General features: G+C 54.7%; 8 protein-coding genes across 8 annotated transcripts; 6 read left to right on the top strand and 2 right to left on the bottom strand.

Moving 5' to 3' along the window:
* Nucleotides 1-3615: 3615 nt before the first annotated feature.
* LTS14_010513 (uncharacterized protein) lies at nt 3616-4395 on the top strand (the record flags this gene model as incomplete). Its single annotated transcript, XM_064843189.1, has 1 exon — nt 3616-4395. One exon carries the CDS (start codon nt 3616-3618, stop codon nt 4393-4395), a length of 780 nt encoding a protein of 259 aa, XP_064689187.1.
* A 144-nt stretch (nt 4396-4539) lies between these two features.
* Nucleotides 4540-5883, bottom strand: LTS14_010512 (uncharacterized protein; the record flags this gene model as incomplete). Its single annotated transcript, XM_064843188.1, has 1 exon — nt 4540-5883. One exon carries the CDS (start codon nt 5881-5883, stop codon nt 4540-4542), a length of 1344 nt encoding a protein of 447 aa, XP_064689186.1.
* Nucleotides 5884-7172: 1289 nt separating this feature from the next.
* LTS14_010511 (uncharacterized protein) lies at nt 7173-9204 on the top strand (the record flags this gene model as incomplete). Its single annotated transcript, XM_064843187.1, has 4 exons — nt 7173-7624; nt 7676-7960; nt 8019-8974; nt 9029-9204. 4 exons carry the CDS (start codon nt 7173-7175, stop codon nt 9202-9204), a joined length of 1869 nt encoding a protein of 622 aa, XP_064689185.1.
* Nucleotides 9205-9825: 621 nt separating this feature from the next.
* On the top strand, nt 9826-10885 carry LTS14_010510 (uncharacterized protein; the record flags this gene model as incomplete). The annotated part of the gene is made up of 2 exons (XM_064843186.1): nt 9826-10743; nt 10793-10885. The coding sequence occupies 2 exons, from the start codon at nt 9826-9828 to the stop codon at nt 10883-10885; spliced, it is 1011 nt and encodes a 336-aa protein (XP_064689184.1).
* A 398-nt stretch (nt 10886-11283) lies between these two features.
* On the bottom strand, nt 11284-12186 carry LTS14_010509 (uncharacterized protein; the record flags this gene model as incomplete). The annotated part of the gene is made up of 2 exons (XM_064843185.1): nt 11284-11607; nt 11638-12186. The coding sequence occupies 2 exons, from the start codon at nt 12184-12186 to the stop codon at nt 11284-11286; spliced, it is 873 nt and encodes a 290-aa protein (XP_064689183.1).
* Nucleotides 12187-12600: 414 nt separating this feature from the next.
* On the top strand, nt 12601-13683 carry LTS14_010508 (uncharacterized protein; the record flags this gene model as incomplete). Its single annotated transcript, XM_064843184.1, has 1 exon — nt 12601-13683. The coding sequence occupies one exon, from the start codon at nt 12601-12603 to the stop codon at nt 13681-13683; it is 1083 nt and encodes a 360-aa protein (XP_064689182.1).
* A 647-nt stretch (nt 13684-14330) lies between these two features.
* LTS14_010507 (uncharacterized protein) lies at nt 14331-14804 on the top strand (the record flags this gene model as incomplete). The annotated part of the gene is made up of 2 exons (XM_064843183.1): nt 14331-14389; nt 14456-14804. 2 exons carry the CDS (start codon nt 14331-14333, stop codon nt 14802-14804), a joined length of 408 nt encoding a protein of 135 aa, XP_064689181.1.
* Nucleotides 14805-16124: 1320 nt separating this feature from the next.
* LTS14_010506 (uncharacterized protein) lies at nt 16125-17175 on the top strand (the record flags this gene model as incomplete). The annotated part of the gene is made up of 2 exons (XM_064843182.1): nt 16125-16619; nt 16675-17175. 2 exons carry the CDS (start codon nt 16125-16127, stop codon nt 17173-17175), a joined length of 996 nt encoding a protein of 331 aa, XP_064689180.1.
* Nucleotides 17176-18646: the final 1471 nt, after the last annotated feature.

Raw genomic sequence — 18646 nt, 5'->3', positions numbered from 1 at the left:
CCGCCTCCTCGAAGCCTTGTAGCGCCCGGAGGTACATCTCCTCCGCCTCCCGCATCTTGCCTTGATCCGAGTAGAGGAGGCCGAGGTTGTTAACGGTATCGAGGGTCGACGTATGCTTCGGGCCCCACGCCTCCTCGAAGCCTTGTAGCGCCCGGAGGTACATCTCCTCCGCCTCCCGCATCTTGCCTTGATCCGAGTAGAGGATGCCGAGGTTGTTAACGGTCTCTAGGGTCGACGTATGCTTCGGGCCCCACGCCTCCTCGAAGCCTTGCAGCGCCCGGAGGTACATCTCCTCCGCCTCCCGCATCTTGCCTTGCTTCCAATAGAGGATGCCGAGGTTGTTAACGGTCCCTAGGGTCGACGTATGCTTCGGGCCCCACGCCTCCTCCTTGCCTTGGAGCGCCCGGAGGTACATCTGCTCCGCCTTCTCTAGCCACCCTTGGTTATCGTAGAGGCGACCCATATCGTGAAGCGAAGAATATGCAGTCTCGGAGTCTACCAATTCAAGCCCTGAGAGGTACTGCAAGCATCGGTCCGCATGTTGTATGAGACGTCTTTGTGTCGTCCATGGTTCTGGCGCCGTTTCGCGGGGCACATGTTGACCAACTGCGCTAACAGCAAAATCTGCCAGTCTACCATCCCATTGCTTGTTAAGCACGTGAATCGTCCACGAATGTACACAGGGATGGATACTGTATCCGCCAGAATTTGTATCAGCTGTCAAAGAGACGTCGTTCTCGGCCAGACCATAATTGCATAGCAATCGCATGGCACTAATGAAACCCAGTTTGTCGCCCGCAAGAGTCCGTAACCACGGCAGATCCTGCGAATCTCCATCGCACAGGAGTTCGTACCATAGATCCTGGTTACTGAAATAGCACCAAAGGATGAGCAGATTCGCCGCCACTTCATTCTGCTGTTGGATGCGATCAAATGATATTCGCCACGTAGAATACAGTGTACGATCTGCACGATCGGCATATTCCTTAATGCCTAGGTGTTTCTCGTGTAGCTGCGCCCAAGAGGTTTCATATAACTGGAGGTACGCCCCGACACTAATGCTCGCTTGCTCAAGGAAGGAGCCCGTCGTCGCCAGCGCCAAGGGAAGTCCATCTAATTTCTTGACAAGAGCCGCCACGTCACGATCTATGCCAATGTCAGCATGATGCGAAGATGCTGGAGACAGACTCACCCTTCATCGATAACTTCCTCCCCGACACATTCGACAGGATGTCCACACTATCTTGCTCGCTTGCGAGCTTCGGAACCGATATTCCCCGCCCGTCCTTGACCTGAGTCGATCGCGTCGTGATGATTACCGACCCTTGGTCGGCATCCGGCAGGAATTGGTCGATGTCAACAACCTCCGAATCGCTGTTCCCAGGTACCTTCGGATTGTCGTAGTTGTCGTAAATTGCAAGCCATCGATGGTTGTCTGGATCCCCTAGCCACGCCAGCACAGCTCCCGTGACCTCGTCTAGGCTGCCGGTGAGATGGACGCTACTCAGGTGGGCAGCCGATGGATGATATTGCAGAATTCGCTGCGCGGTCGCAACAAAGCTTTGCTTAGCTGATGCCTCGTCTCGCATGTTGAACCAGAAAACAGCAGAGTAGCTGTCCTTGTGTCGCTTCGCGTACGCCACCGCCAATTGTGTCTTACCAATGCCACCCAAACCGCTGAGGATGACCGTGTTGCGCTGAGTACGGTTTCCGACCAGCTTATCATGCATCGAGTCCAGTTCATTTGCCCTCCCGACGAGCTTCTCCACCCCTTTCATTTGCCGGTCGCCAAAGGGAATCGAGAAGTCACCATGTCTTGGGCCTACACGAGTCAGCCATTGACATGCACACAGCATGCGCACTTTGCAGCTTTTTGAATGCGACATACCTTTCTGGGCGGTCACGATCTCCTTCTCGAGTCGCTGCTGTGCTTTGTCTAGTCCCTCGCCATAGAGTACGGGCATGGAGACGTCGAGTAGCCCAAGTAACGAATAGGCCAGATCTTCCGGCTCTAGGCATTCTCGTCCTTCCTGCCACTGGCGGCGTTCGTGTGTGGTGAAACTAGCCAGGCCCTGTCCAGAGAGGGCTTTGGCTGGTATGCCGGTTATCTCAACAATCTGCGCGTGCAAGCTTGCCTTAGTCCCTAGACGCTTACCACTCCTAGCATAGAACTCAAGCGTGGCGGGTGCTATAAGCTCTTGTAGCGTCCAGCCTCTTCTGAACCATCTACTCCGCCGGAAATCGTGTTCCCAGTCTGCTCCGAGCACCTTTCCTTGTAGTACATCTGAGAGGAAGACATAGCATCGATTGGCTTCGGCATACCATCGAAACATTGACCTAAGCGATTTGGACAGCTCAGCGTCATCCTTCTTGTTGATACAGCACGTGTCCACCCAGAAATACTCTAACCCATCTTGTGCTGCTTGTTCGACGCAAAATCGCATCTTCTCCGATCCTATACCCGGCTTGCTTGTGCCCTCTCCTTTGAGTATGTCCTCATACATGATCTCCTCTTCCGCTGAACCCCACGTGTGCGAGAGAATGGCGTAATCGAAACGCCGTAGCTCAGACTGGGATAAGTCTCTAGTGAAGGTGACGCCGCCAGCATCGGTCCGCATGAGAAGACGCATCTTTGGTCCTGGCCGGGCAGCAGTATTGTGAAGGAGGGCTTGGACGTCACCTTACGCTTCGTTCGCGACGACACTAAGGATCGTCCTCGACGTGGCATTCATGCTGAAGAGCGAAGCCATAACGCTGCTCTACAGCCTTACCTGCATCATGTCCACTGTGTTGCGCCACAGCCGCGCAGCTGACTATATCAAGCGGCTGCGAGCAGCTCCGAGCGTCAAGGGCAGGCACAAGCACGCTGTCTTGTGGTCACATTCGTGGTTCATACATGACTCGAGGGGCCGATCAGATCCACAAAGACTTGTTCTCTTCGAAGCGCTGATCGGGCGAGTAAGTTGGAAGTCAGACGATATGCCAGGAGGAGAAGACAAGTCCTTCCGATCCGTAGCAATCACGTGATCGAGATGAAACCTCAGCAGAAGGAACCAAACGGTCGAACGAGCCATTCCAGTACCTCGCGACAGCACCCCAAGATGCCCAACGCGTCTGAGTGGCTGGGGCGGCTAGCTCGATGTAAGTTGTAGATCCGACTGCATCCTCGACGACGACACCACCGTCACCAGCAAGGTCATCGGCTTGACTATGACATGGCGCAGGGCAAGGATATCGAGGAGGCATTCGGTCTCGCCTGGGAGCACCTCGGCACCATCTCCCATCAACGCCAGGGCATATGTTCGGAGCTGGAAGGATCCTGTGGCGTGAGCTTGACAGCAGCATCTATATTCGTCGTGCCCACGACTCGTTCGGTTCAGCCTCAGTGACACCTGCTACCATATAGTCCGCCTGCAGCAGACAAGTACACCCGGTCCCACCAATCTTCGGATCAGATTGAGCAAGATAACGGGAGATGGCATCCAAAGCAGTGAATATGTCTGTTCGTGAGCAGAGACCGGACCTCTTCGATTTCACCAACGTGGACAGACATACATGCAAACGGGTGGTGCCAATGGAGGTGCTGTCTCTAGCCTTCTCAAGGACAGGCACATCATGCACGTACAACGGAGCTACACAAATCCTATCACACCTAACATCCTCCCAGCCATGCAACTCGCCCTCGAAATCCTCGGCTACCCAACCTACCACATGACCTCCATGATCCGCGACATGCCCGACGCAGATATGTGGATCGAAGCACACGACGCCAAATTCTTCCCCAAGTCTGGCGCACCGAAGCTCGACCGCGTGTTCTGGGACAAACTCCTCGGCCACGTCTCTGCGACCACCGATCTGCCTTGCGCAGCCTTCCACGAAGAGCTCCTAGCAGCATATCCGGATGTGAAATGCGTGCTTGTGGAGAGAGGAGTAGAGTCGTGGTATAAAAGCTGGCATGATGTCCAGATTGCGAATTACGATAGTTATATCTTTCCGTTTGTAGCTTACCTAGATCCGGATCTGATCGGGAAAATGTGGACGGTAGCGACGGACTGTGTACTGAAGGGTTTTGTGGGCGGGCATAGCAAAAGGGAACTAGAGGAGAAGAGCCGGGACGCGTACAGAGCGCATAATCAAGCTGTGAAGCATCATGTGCCGAGGGCGCAGTTGCTGCTTTATAAGCTTGGGAGTGGCTGGGAGCCGTTGTGTGAGTTCTTGGGCAAGCCGGTGCCGGATGTGCCATTTCCACGGGTGAACGAGACGGAAATGGTGAATGAGTATGTGCAGGTCTTGATCGGCATGGGCTTCAAGCGGTTCCTGACGAGGTGGACTACGCTTGCAAGTGCATCTGCAGTGGTGCTTGCAGGCGCTGGCTTCGCATGGTGGAGCAGATGAACTGATGAGACGGTAGTGTAGCAGAAAGATCCGCACCTGCAAGGACAACGGACTCGCAAACATGTAGATTCCCTTCTGGTGCACATCTAAACTACTTCACCTCTCCATGGCAGCGTACAGAAGAATCAATCTTGGAACATAATCTCATGGGATCCCGCCAGGACACACCTCCTGCGCAATCTCCCGCCACAGCGCAAACTGCTCAGCGAGCAGAGGATGTGCATCCGGTCTCTGCATCCGTATATCTGCATGGGTCTTGATCCATGGCTTACCCACTGCGGAAAAGTGTATGACAGCTGCAGCATCCTGCAGGCGGTCCAGCTCGATGCTGAGAGGATGGCTGTCTGGGAAGCGTGGATTTGATGAGGGTATAGGAGGTGGCGGAGGGGCCTTCTGTTCTTCGATGCCGTTGTGACGTGAGCCAGGCATTAGTTGTGCCGGTGCATCGATAGTCGCGCTGAATGGAGCGTTCGGTGAGGGAGAACCATCCGCATGATCTTGCCCATCTCCCACATCGCGAGCTTTTACACCTCCGCTCTTGACCACCTCATTCCACTTCTCGATACTCGTCATATTCAGCTCCGCCTGCGGGTGATACCACTTCGGCAGATTCCAGTCCTCCCAATGACTGTTCATAGTCACATACTCGCCGCTTAGCATCATCACCGTATCGCCCAACAAGTCATTGATGAGATCCATGTCGAATTTGTCATAGCCCACACTGTCCAAAGCGCTCTTGACCGTGCGCCACAAGCGCTCGGAGAGGTCGATGATCAGGAATGTGCTCGTGAGAAAGTCCTTCGCTAACCAGTATGCGCGTGGTGCTGCGAGATCGACGTCCGGGAGACCGGCGAACAAGGGGTCGAGGTTCCGCATCACCAGCTGGTCGGAGTCGAAAGACATGACTCGTTTGAGATGCGGCTCCATCTCTTGCATCTTGAAGGCGAGGAGTTTGAGCATACAGTCCTTGTAGTATCCAGCATTGTTGTCTTTGAGCGGTGGCGCTTCTTGTATGTAGATTTTCGCTCCTGCAGCTTCGAATGCTTGTTTGTATCTGGCACTCACGGTCGGTGTAAGTAAGATGTATATTGGGTATATGCTGCCGAGCTCCTTTAACCGGTGTATGCTGACCAATACGGAGCAAGCGTATGGACTCGTGGTTGCGTAAAAAACGTATGCAAAGCTGTGCCTCTGGCTTGATCCCTGCATTCTTCCATCCTCGTCCTGTATCTTTTCCACTTCTTCGCCTCCATTCTGTATCTGATTGGCAAAATTTAAATTCAGTTGATCTTTAGCCGCTTGAAGATCGGCCTGCAGGCGAAAATTCTCGGCCTCGAGCTCGGCCGTAATGTTCGGGCTCGCCTGGTAAGTAGGCCGTCGTCGTACAGCCCAGCCGCGTGTTGCAGCAGAATATGTGAGGAGCCACAGCAATAACAAAGACGAGATGATGAGAGCGCCAGTAGCTAGATTTTGATGCGGTCGCCGCATGGCGTAGTCGCGCTGAAGATAGGGAAGGCTTACCTTCGGCTGAGATGAAATTGTTTGCCGCGAAGCAAGGAATGAGCAGTGCTGCAAGGCGCAGTTCTTGGGTAGCAATGTTTTGGTCTGCATTCTCAAGATGCCCGCGCCACCATGAAGTGATGGAGATGCTGAGAGTGAATGCTCGGTCACTAGCACGTGTTTTGAAGGACGATAGGTGTGTCCGCGTACAGTAAGAAGGGGGCAACCTTGCTGGTGAAGAAGTCCAGCAGGCCTCGAGCGACTCACCGCACCTTATGAAGACCGCACAGTATGAGATAGAATGTGGCCGTAAGAAACTTGTGGCGACATCGCTACTGGCAGTGTCTTCGGCTCAGCAAGAGCCGTTGTGCCCGTAGGACCCGAAGATATTCAAGACTTGCTGGTCGAGTCACTGGGTCTAGGATGCTGCTCCACGGCATACAAGTAGAGATGCGGATCCGTACATCATACACAACAGGCACCGTGGTGGCAAATCGCCTTGGTCTCCGTGGTATAAGACGCTGCGATGGTTTTTGATGATGTGGATTGATCACGGGATGTGGAGGCTCGTCCGAACGAGTCTCGGGACACTTTCACTTGGCATGGAGACGGGTACAACCTCTCCGTGAGGTGTGAGTGCAGCCGTCTGGTCAGGCAGCTCAGGTGTTATTACTCTGCCGCATCTCGTCAGTGGCGCCAAGTGTCTGAGTGAGGCACGGGGAGAGTTTGCGGCTGACCAGGTTTCGTGACGCTGCATTGCAGGATGGAGGATTGCGGGGAGCAGAATGTGGGTGAAGTGAGTGTGCAGCGGGAAGGGAGCGGGAAGGCAGTGCGCAGGGATGGAATTGCGGCGCTCTGATGGTGGTGGCCGATGTCTCTGGATGGTCTAAACATGCTCGAGATTGGGAAGTTCATGTGGTAGTCATGCTAGTTGCCAGTCATCTGCCATGCGTCTGTCGTCATGGAACTACAGTAGCCAAAGTGGATGCATCAGTCGACGCCATCTCCAGAAATGTCGGATGCCGGAGCGCGCCAAGCGGCAAGCCACCAACCGCGTGGTGAGCTCTGATGTCATCGCACATGCTCTTCAGATCCTTCGGCACACGAGTACAAGCTTTCCAGCATCTCCCACTCACACCCTCTTCTTCCGCATTCTACACCTAGTGCGACCGCCGAGCATTGGCGCGAGATCTTGTTCATCATTTGTACATTGTGGGGTTTGTCATCGCATAGACTACACACCAGACGATACAGCGCAACGAGGCGCATAATATAGTATGGCGGAACACACGCGAGCCCATTTCGGCGAGGAGCCTGTCGAGGTTCGCAGCGCGGGAGACTTGGAGCTGGCGAACACCAAGCTCGAGGAGAATGACGACGATCTCAAGTCGGAGAAGACGCACGACAACGAACCCTCGCCGAACGAGATGAGTGAGAAGAACGAGAAGAACGGCGGCAACCTCGAGAAGCTGGGCACGTACGACAAGTACGAGATCACGGAGGAAGACTGCTACGAGGAGCTGGGATACTCCTTCCCGGCGTGGAAGAAGTGGTACATCCTCACCATCATTTTCATCGTCCAGGTGTCCATGAACTTCAATACCTCGCTCTACTCCAACGCTCTTGGCGGCATCTCCGCACAATTTCATGTCAGTGAGCAAGCCGCCCGTGTCGGTGCTGCCATCTTCTTGGTCACCTACGCCTTTGGCTGTGAGCTGTGGGCGCCCTGGTAAGCAACCTGTAATGCACTGCATGACGCCATCATCTGACACCCGCACAGGTCCGAAGAGTTCGGTCGATGGCCGGTCATCCAGCTTTCACTTGGCCTGGTCAACATCTGGCAGATTCCTGTGGCGTTAGCACCCAATTTCGCCACCATCATCGTGTGCCGTGCGCTCGGTGGTCTTTCCTCCGCAGGTGGCTCCGTCACACTTGGTATGATTGCAGACTTGTTCGAGTCGGACAAGCAGCAATACGCTGTCGCTTTCGTCGTCTTCTCCTCTGTCGGTGGCTCCGTGCTCGGGCCTATCGTGGGAGGCTTCGTTGAGCAGTATACGTACTGGCAGTGAGTACTAATCGTGCAAGAAGACCGTTTGAGCTATCACTAACAAAATGCTCCTCAGATGGAACATCTGGATTCAGCTCATCTTCGGCGGCGTCATCCAAGCCATCCACTTCTTCACTGTCCCGGAGACACGTACCTCGATCATGATGAACCGCATCGCCAAGAAGCGAAGAAAGGCGGGCAACCCAAACATTTGGGGTCCAGATGAATTGGTACCCTTCAAGGACCGCTTCTCCGCCAAAGAGGTGCTCGTCACATGGATCCGACCGTTCAAGATGTTCTTGACGGAGCCTATCGTCTTGGTGCTCTCCCTACTATCCGGTTTCTCCGACGCCCTCATTTTCATGTTCATCCAGTCCTTCTCGCTGGTGTACAAGCAATGGAACTTCGAGGTCTACCAGGTCGGTCTAGCGTTCTGCTCCATCGGCGTCGGCTACCTGATCGGCTGGGCCCTGTTCATTCCAGCCATCAAGCGCAATATGAAAGAGCGTGAGAGAAACCCTGACGACGAGCGAGCACAGTACGAGTCCCGGTTGTGGTTCTTGCTATACACCGCACCGTGCTTGCCAATTGGTCTGATCGGTTTCGCATGGACGATTCAAGGGCCACCAATTCACTGGATAGGCTCCATGATATTTGCCGCCATCGTCGGCATCGCCAATTATTCCATTTACATGGCCACGATCGACTACATGATCTGCGCATACGGTCCATACTCGGCATCCGCCACTGGTGGGAATGGATGGTCTCGTGACTTCCTAGCCGGCGTGCTCACCGTGCCGGCCACCCCTTTCTTCACGAACATCGGAAAATCGAGCGGCAGGAACTTGGAGTATGCTTCCACAATCCTGTTCTGTATCTCCTTCATGTTGGTGATCGCTGTCTACGTCATCTACTGGAAGGGCCCGGTATTGAGGAAGCGATCACCTTTTGCTCAGCAGTTGCAGGACGCAAGGGCTGAAGATGGTGGAAGGAGAGTGAGCGTCGCGAGCTATGGTAGTGGACGACGACCAAGTGAGTATTCATCAATGCGGCCAGAACAGTGTTCACAGCTAACAAAACCTCTAGGCCACGTTGGCAGGAAAGAATCCCAGGGTCGCCCAGGTGCAGGCGGCAGGACGTACAGCCAGCAACAGCGATTTTTCGGCGAGTCGCGTGTCACACCCCGTGGCACGCCTACAGCATCCCGAGCGAACAGTATCGCCGCTGTTAACAAGCGGTCGAACGCTCCGGCGCAGGTCTAGAAGGCTTCGCATTGCGGTATGGCGTAAGCAGGATGGGATATTGGCCTTTGGATGGAGTTGTTGCACAAGTGATCCTATGTACAGTATGGGGCTCCCGTGGGCGGCACATAGCCCGTGTACATCAAATGGTACGGCGTCATTGGTAACACAACACACGTCGAACACTCGATATCACTATCCTAGGAATGAATTTAAGCAATCCATACTTTGTCCAACGAATCCATCAAGCCATCCACGCCACATACTCCCAGACTTCACTCACCAGCAGAGCGGAACACTTCCGCTCGCTTACCAACATCCAGTTCCCTCCGGTCCTTGGCACTCATATACATGAACATGCCCGGCACTGTTGACATGCAGAGTATCTTACAGCGGCAGGCAGGACCCAGGGATCTCGAGCAGCTGCTGCGCTGATTGGCTGCTGGCTCGGGATGAAGAGTCAATGGTGCCGGCACGAAGGCTTGACGAGTGGCCACGACACCTCTGGCAGCATCATGGCGCGGGTAGCATTGGTTTTCCTCATGCCGACCTGATCAGAGTGGCGGGACGTATAAGTAGGCTCTCCACAGGGCATATCTCATCTCTGCATACTTCAAATCACCTTCCTTTACACCATCCACGATGACCAAACTCCTCGTCGTAGTGGGAGCCACAGGCATGCAAGGAGGTTCCGTCATCAACTGGTTCCAGCAACATGAATCAACCTGGAGAATCCGAGGCCTTACCCGCGACCCATCATCGGCAGCCGCCTCTGATTTGGCCAAATCTGGCATCGAGATGGTCAAAGCAGATCTCTTCGACCTGGACTCCCTCCAGGCCGCTTTCAGGGGCGCCAACTACATCTTCGCCTTCACGGACTTCGGTGCGCTGATGAAAGGCGCACTGGCTAGGTTCCAAGCAGGCGAGATAGCCGCGCCCATTGGCGCTGAGACGTACAGGTTGGAAGCCTCGCAAGGACGCAATATAGCTGATGCCGCTGCCACGGTCCCGGAACTGGAGAGGCTGGTCTTCAGCACAGAGCCGAATGTCAAGAGGTTGAGTGGTGGGAAGTACGAGCATGTCTACCATTTCGATGCCAAGGCTGCTGGGTTGGAGTATATGCTCGGTCTCGACGCACTGAAGGGCAAGGTCAGTGCGGTCATGCTGGGAGTCTTCGTGGCAAGTGTGAAGAAGATACAGCATTTGTGGGGCCTCAAGATGGTTGACAGGATAGCTGTGTGGTCGCCACCTTTCGAAGCGGATCTACCACTGCCGTGGGTGGATGTGCAGAGGGATCTGGGCTCATTCGTGGAAGCCTTGATTCGTACATCTGCGCCCACGCAGGTGTTTGTGGTCAGTGAGTGGCTGAGTGGACAGCAGTGGCTGGACCAATGGACCAAGGTTACGGGTGTGCAAGCTCGATATGAGGCCGGCATGAGTTTGCACGAGCGGGTTGACAAGGATCCCACTGGTCTATCGTTGCACTTCTCGCAGACGATGAGGTACATCGAGGATTTTGGATATACTTGTGGCGATCCGAGTGTATTGATGCCCGAAGAGGTAAGTTGCGGCGCACTGAATCGTGGGAAGACGTGCTGACAAGCCGTAGCTCGAAGCAAAGGGCTGTTCGGTCCATCGAACTGGCGTCGCCGACTACATAGATCGTGAGAGCTGGTCGGAGATCGTACGTCAAGCCTCGTGAGCATAGCCAAAACACCATAGACTAGCGAGGGAATACGTGAGCAAGTGGATGTAGTTCCCCAGGTCGTCATGTTCGTAAGGCACAATACAGTATATTAATGGGTCGCGATCTACGTATACTACATTACAGCATAGCGAGTCTTTCCCTATCTGTTAGCTACTTTATATTCATTAATCATGCTGTGTCTGTCCATTGTGTGCCCACCCGACTCCATCGTTGCCGAAGCGATCTCGAATCCTACCACATGTACCGTATGATGCGATGATACCGGTACTGCAGGGACGTCTAGTCTTCTTGGACAGCACACAGTTCTGACGAGTCCTTGCTCATGGGTCACATCTGTCCCAAGAAAGAGATCAGCCTGCTGTCACACCGTTGACTAGGCTGAAGCACCAATATCAAGTCTGTGCTGCACGCCGAGCAGTGCGAGCAGCTGGTGTCAAGCCATAGCCACGACGCCGCAGCTGTTGAACATTTCCACGCAGATTGACCGCCCCAGTCGCACCTAAGGCATCCTCAGCCTCGATCTCCAGCTTGCCAATCCAGCGGACGATCTTGCCATAATCCATGATGGCCGGGAATTTGCCATCGACGATGTCCTGCGGATCTTCATCGGAATAATCGGGCAGAGTAGTGATCTCGTTCAGGAGCGTGATGGCTTGTGATAGCCTGCGGTAGAGGAATTCGTGGCGCCGCTTGCATGTGTCGTGTGCAGCGGCCAACTAAGCTGCATGTCTTCGTCGACGTTGCACGTGACAGTCTCGGAGGCGTTCGTAGCGGGCTTCGCAGTGTTCGAGCAAATCGTGCACGATGTCGTCGTGCTCGCGGAAGAGTGCTGTGAGTTCTTGGAGGTTGTAGTCGAGATTGTAGGCCAGGACGCAGGCGGACTCTTGCTTGGCCTCCTCGAGCTCGGCGATGCGGTTGTACAGCTCCAGCTCGCGTGAACTAGGCAGCTCCGAGCTCGGTGGCGTGGGTGGCGATCTGGTCACTGGAGATGGAGGTAGTGATTCCGGAGTCGGAGGCGGAGGCAGTGGCGGAGTGATCAAACGGAGCAGACATGGAGTTGATTCGCGTGATGATGTGGTCGCTTCGGATTCTGGCACAATGATTGGCGAAGCTGGCTCCAGCGACGGTGTTGCTGGCCTTTCTCTCTGCCCGCGTAGTCCGTACTTGCGACGGTCCTTGGTTTGGCGGACATAAGCTGTGAGCTTCTGCACACCTAGTCTGGTGAGATACACGCCATGTCGATTACGCCTAGCGAGGAGCGAGCTCACGCGAGGCCTGGCGACCCGATTTGTCATGGTGTCGAAGGCGTTTGAAAGAAGAAGTGAACGCAGAGGACGCGGGTAGGAGGATATCAGAAAGGAGGGTGGACATTGAAGTGACCGCGAGACCTACCATGGGAAGGGGGAACTACCTTTGCATCGCTCACATCGTCAAACAAATGGAGTGTGAGCATGCGATCTATCGCACAGAACGAGGTGATGAGGAAAACGCGACGTGAACGCGGCCGGGTCTCGATCGGCCAATCACAAGCGGCATAATGTGCGAATCCGACGACTCGGAGGATTCGAAACGGAACGGCGATGGATTCGCATGCTGCTCCACGTCAGAACTCGTGCCTGAACACAGTCGAGGGCCCGGCCATTTAAGATTGGATTTTCGACTCCTCGACTCCCATCATACCAAACACTCCTCACCCGCAGTAGACCAGCATGCCGTCAATCGCAGAAATCTTCTCGCCCGCCAACATGGCCAACGACGAGCAGCTGAAACGGGACCTGTACACCCGCTTCAGTCTGCTGGGCATCCCACTCTATTATGTGCTACCGCTCTACCGCGCCTGGGCTTCCGATGCAGGGCGAACCATCACATCCAATCTGGGCACCGCCATGATCCTGTACATGTTGTACAAAGCTGGCCTCCAAGTCTGGCAAATGGTGCGTCCGTCCACGCTGCAGGTATATTGCCACTCCGAGAAGGGATCCTGGGCATTAGTGACAGGTTCGACTGATGGCATCGGACGTGCGTTTGCAGATGAGCTGCTGAACCGCGGTTTCAATGTCCTCCTGCATGGCCGCAACAAGGAGAAGCTGGTACGGGTGCAGAAGGAACTCGCTGGCAAGTATCCACGTCGCACAGTCGACTACGTGGTGGCGGACGCCTCCAGCTATGATCGTGTAGAGTTGAACGTGGTGGAGAAGGTGAAGCAGCTTCCCGGCAAGCTAACCATCCTGGTGAACAATGTTGGTGGCGTCAACACGTCTCCCGCATACTGCGCGTTCAAGGACATGACTGCGGCGGACATTGACACGCAGATCAACATCAATTCGCGTTTCCCAACACATCTCACATCCGCTCTCCTGCCGATCCTGCATGAGAACAGACCCGCTCTGATCATGAACGCTGGCTCTGCGGCAGGTAATCTGGGCGTACCATACATCGCCACATACTCGGCTACGAAAGGCTACATCTTCAGCTTGACCCGTGCTCTGGCCGCAGAATTGGTGGCGGAGAAGTGGGACAAGGATATCGAGATCATGAGCCTTCTCATCAACAATACTCGCTCTGCAGGCAACACGTCCGAAATGCCACTCTTCACCATCGATGCCAAGGATTGTGCGAAAGGTGCTCTAGCCAAGGTCGGTTGTGGCCAAATCATGGTACATACGCACTGGAGACATGCTTTACAAGGCGGTGCATTCGGGCTGATACCAGAGAACATGGTGAAAGGCTTTATGGGACCGGAGATGAGGAAGCGAAAAGACGAGGAGGAAGCGAAGCTGAAGGGGCAGTAGGCGTGGCTATGTATATATCTCAATCACATAAACCAAACTCTCTCATATCATTTGCCTTCACGACGACACAGACCTGCATACTGGATGATTTGAAACCACGTGGTGCTTTCGTCATCAGCACGATCGGCGCAACTATTCCAGAAGAAGACTGAGGTGAGGCTGAAACAATTCAGCCGACTACGCGAGCGGACAAGAGAGGCAATGAGAGAAGTATGGAGGTGATACACCGACTGACACGGGGAGTGCTGTATGCTTGTGGGTCCACAACGTGACAGTCGGAAAACATGGCGGCGATCAAAGGGCAATCGCCTGTTGTGTGCGGACCGTTAGTACTCTTCCACCGCTCTCTAATAGTAGAGTTCCTGGAGCCCGACGACACCACGCCAAACTCGACGTAGGTCTCTCATACAGAGCTGATTGGTAGCGGTGATGTAAGCTGATAGCCCTTCAGAGTCGTGATCAAGGTCACATTCAAAGGACAGCATGCGAACACGAAGCTGGGCAAAGCTCACCCGGCGGCGAGTCTCGACCTCCCTTGGCGAGTCAGATCTACAATGCTGACGGCACTCATGTAGGCGCCACCCCTCCATCTGCACTTCGAACAATCCGAGTCGTTCGTCATGTTGTCAGGTAGACTCGGCAACACCATGGGCTGGGATGCGAAGGATCGGGTCTTCACTCCCGCAGACGGCGTCAATGAGATACCGTAAGCATCTCCCGCCTGACCTCGCAACGACGAAGATGACATGCTGAGACTGCCCTCTGCAAAAAGACCCTGGCTCCCTCACAACTTCTGGCCAGACCCAACCTGCACGGACGAAGACACAGTCGTCGTACTCTGGGCCCATCCCGAAGCTACTCCCTCGCCGATGCAGATCAACTTCTTCGAGAGCTTGTTCCTGCTGCTCAGCGAGAAGTACGAAGCTGGCCAGACGCCTGACTTTCTGCAACTTTGTCTGTCACAGCAGGAGGTAGCCACTGCAGGCGTCATTTTCCCAACGGCATGGTGGCTCGGTCCTCTGCGGTGGGGGGTGCCATGGATCATGCAGAGTTCTATGGCGCAGGTTGCGCGGTGGTGCGGCTACAAGGTCTTTCCCTTTGAGAGTAGCAAGTCGGTCTGATCATGTGTATGTCGGTAGACCAGGTGTCCTGTTGGTTAGCCTGACTGCACTGAGATCCTCCGAGGCAGCTGAGTTCATCCCCTCTGTCTATGCTCTTCGTAGCGACTATGCACCTCGCGAGAATAATGCATGGGTAGGTCTGATCGACCACGACACTGCTGCTTTCAATGTTACAGACTTGAGGTACGACTTGGTTCAGCATCTACACCTCGGGCAAGCATTTGCTTAGCAGGCCGATGCTGTCATCTGGCTGGCACATCGCAGCCAAATTGTGCCAGCCAGATGACAGCATCGGCCTGCTAAGCAAATGCTTGCCCGACGACGCTCCCATATCGACCTTTGATGGTCTCGTCTAGTCAGCGGGTGAATCCACTCGGCCCTGCGTGAGCAATCTGCTCCTTTCATCTTCGCGGGCTGTATGATCCTCCTAAGGCCTTACAGCCAGCTACCGCTGAAGTCCTTACAACCACTCTCGGCGCAGCGGCTACAGTATGGGCGGAACAGGTCTGTGTCAACCCCTGCGGGCTCGTGGGCAGCGAGGACGGCGGCGGGCAGCACGGCAACGACGGCGCGATCGTTGGACAGTGGACGGACGTTTGGTATCTGCCTAGAGTGCACATGTGCCGTTGTGGCTTCTTTTGTCTCACTGGGTATTGGTCTACTCTAAAAACGTGAAGATCGCGCTGTAACAATCTCATCTCACAGGTCTTACACGAAGACGTTGCTAGGAGATGACATTGCTGTGCATGGCTGTACCTGTTAACGTCGACGACGGAGGTATTGATCTGACAGGGAGAGATGTCGTGGTATGGAGTTCAAGCTTCAGCATTCGCCATAACAAGCAAAAGCATGGCAGTTCGCACGATGCATTATTATTATTCCATGGAGTCTAGTCGTGCCAAGATGCTCGGATAGTCGTTGCAATTCAGCCGAGACCCTGGGATGGAGGAATCTCCCCGCAGCCATCCCTGCCTGTCTCAGCGGACCTGCATACAGTATTGGTATCGCCAATCGAGCTTCGGCAGGAGTGAAGTTGGTGTTTGCTTCAATTGATCATTTCGTTCTCTGCGTCACATCCACGCAACGTCGAGCGCTGGTTGCTCTGGTGTCATTTCGATCTCGAATGCACCTTCCTTCATCTGCATCGCAGTCGAAAGCGCCTTCCCCCCGAGCGCGCGCCTGATCGCATTCACCAGTAGCTCCTGCCCGGGCGCATTTGCTACATTCCTCACGACGAGCAATTCCATACAACCAGCAGCATCCACAACATCACACCCCAGCCACGGTTTGATCGCGTGTCCGGGACACACATCGCCCGCCATGGCGTCCTTCCTCTTCCTCTTCCTCTTCGCCGCGCTGGCCGCCCTCGGATCCGCCCAGCTCCTCACGAACGGCAACAGCCAGCTCCCGTCGTGCGCATCGACCTGTCCGCTCCTCTCGCAAGCCGCGGCAGCATGCGGCGGCACAACGAGCGCGACCCAGCAGATCTGGTCGTGTTTCTGCCAGTCGGGCTATCTTCATAGCCTGTACACCTCGCCGGCGGGGATCTGTGATTCGGTGTGCACGAACCCGAGCGACAACCAGCAGGTCATGACCTGGTACACCACCAACTGCGGCAGTGATTTTGGGCAATCGGAGCATGCCAATGCCGGCGGCGCGACGACCGTCATCATCACGTCCACGAGCACGAGCCCAGCCGCCAGCACGGTCGCCAGCAGCACGAACACAGCAGGAGCGGCCGCCGGCTCTTCCAGCAGTGATAGCAGCAGCAGCAACTCATCTGGACAGAAGGGGTCTTGGTGGAGCCTGCATTATGTACGTTCGGGAAGGCACGGATTTGACTTTCACTACTGACTCGTGATCGCAACAGAAATGGGTCATCATGCTCATTGCCCTGTTTGTCGGCCTGCTCCTCCTCGCGCTGATCGCCGTGTTCATCAAACGCCGCTACGACCGCAAGCAGGATCAGATCAAGGGAGGGTTCAACGCTGGCATCACCCATCGCAGTGCACCCATGCCGCCATCGGCGGGGGAGATGAGCTACGCGAACGACTCACAGGTCATGGCGGGTGCGTTGGGGCCGGGCGGGGATGGAAGAGAGTCTCCAGCCAGGACAAGGGATTCACATATGCCATATGGCTATGGCTACACACGCAGTGACAGCAGACTGAGTGCACATCAGCCGGGCGTTGGCGGAGGCAGGCGAAGTCCGTTGGCCCGAGGCGAGACGCCGGTGGGTGATCTGGAGAAGGAGGTGGGCGTTGCACGGGCGGATGCGATCACGCCTGCGAAGCGACAGAAGCGGGTCCTGGTGCGGGAAAGGAGTATGGAAGGTCCTGGGAGTCCCGAGGTCGAGAAGGGTATGCGATGAGCGGGCCAGATATCGCTTTTTGTGTACTGTTTGTACGAGATAATGATGATACTCTCATTGCTTGCCGGACTTTCATACTCGCTCCGTCGTGAAAGGTTCGTGCTGTGGGATAGTTATGGTGAAAGCATGTGCTTCGTGCCCGGTGGCTTTGCCGTAAAAGTCAAACGACAGAGGCCTGCGGCACCCGACTTCCCGATCCAAGATGGCTGCCTGCTTCCAGGACGAAGAAATCGTGCCACTCAGCACCTATATCACCGGTGGCTCCTCATCCCACGGTCCTGACGTGCTCACGAACAGCGACTGCCCACTGCTGACGGCCATATGGTCTGAAATAGGCAGTATACATCATCATTGCTAATCGCTTCATCCGTGGGAGTCTCTTCCGCCGGCTGGCCGGCTACGGAACCACGAATATATCAGGAATTGTCTCGGACGCTCCAAGTATCATCAGCTCATATCGGGATTGAATCTGAACCGAACGTGACGCTGGAAGTTCCAAGTTGTCCAGCCCTGAATAAACGCTAGATCCGGATTTTGCATTGGCGTGGTCATTCATTTCTCGAAACCCAGCATGGAGCTGCCGTTCCGGGTTTGCACTTTGACAATCGCCCAATACTCAAGCAAGGTTCCTAGCAAGCTGTGCAGTCCTCTTGCTGGTTCACATACTTCCTATCACCGACCACATAAATGCCAGCAGGTCCTATAGCAAGAGTCCTGGCCAGCTGAGCGGTGCCGGGGTACAAGGCATCTCGTTGCCGAAGGTATCCTGAGCGGACACAACGATGGCATGCAGCGTTCGTGCCCACGACGGATCGAGCCCAGAGGGTAAGGCGAGATCATGACGCTGCATCACTAGCCCGGCGTACCTGAATCAGAGGCATTACAGAGCCGACGTTGATGACAGGAGCTACCGTCTTCACCTACAAGAAGCTAGTGAACCACCAAAGCACTGTCCACCATTCAACCCTTGTCTATTGTTGCGACCAAGCAGACAAATGACTGCACCAATTAGAGTGCCCATATACCACCTTCAAAATCAAGAAAGCGCTCCTTATCTGTCAATACTTACTATGTCTAGATCTTGCGAGTTGCGATATCAAATACACTTAAGCCTTAGGCCCTACCCCTAGCGGTGCCCTTACCTTGAGCTTAACTCTAATCAAGATAACATTTGCCCTTTTGCTCTACTGGAGATTTCTGTTCTCCATGAGTCCCTCTTAGATCACCTGCGTTATAGCTTAAGAGATGTGCTGCCCTAGCCAAGCTCTACATCTAGCAATACTATCAACCTAGATCGGCCCGCAAAGAATCTTAAGGCTAGGAAATGGCCGGTGAAGGCTAGTTCTGCTTTAGTAGTGAAGTAGAAAACGATAGAGGGAGCAGTATTTCATTAGCGCTAAAGTTCCTGCTAACTACGTCCTCTCTATGTCTTTATACGAAGGAAGTTACCACAGGGATAACTGGCTTGTGG

The sequence above is a fragment of the Recurvomyces mirabilis genome, assembly GCF_035927965.1.
Source record: "Recurvomyces mirabilis strain CCFEE 5264 chromosome Unknown scaffold_44, whole genome shotgun sequence".
Classification (NCBI taxonomy): Eukaryota; Fungi; Ascomycota; class Dothideomycetes; order Mycosphaerellales; family Teratosphaeriaceae; genus Recurvomyces; species Recurvomyces mirabilis.
The sequence above is the reverse complement of the archived record's forward strand: the minus strand, read 5'-3'. Positions and strand labels throughout refer to the sequence as shown.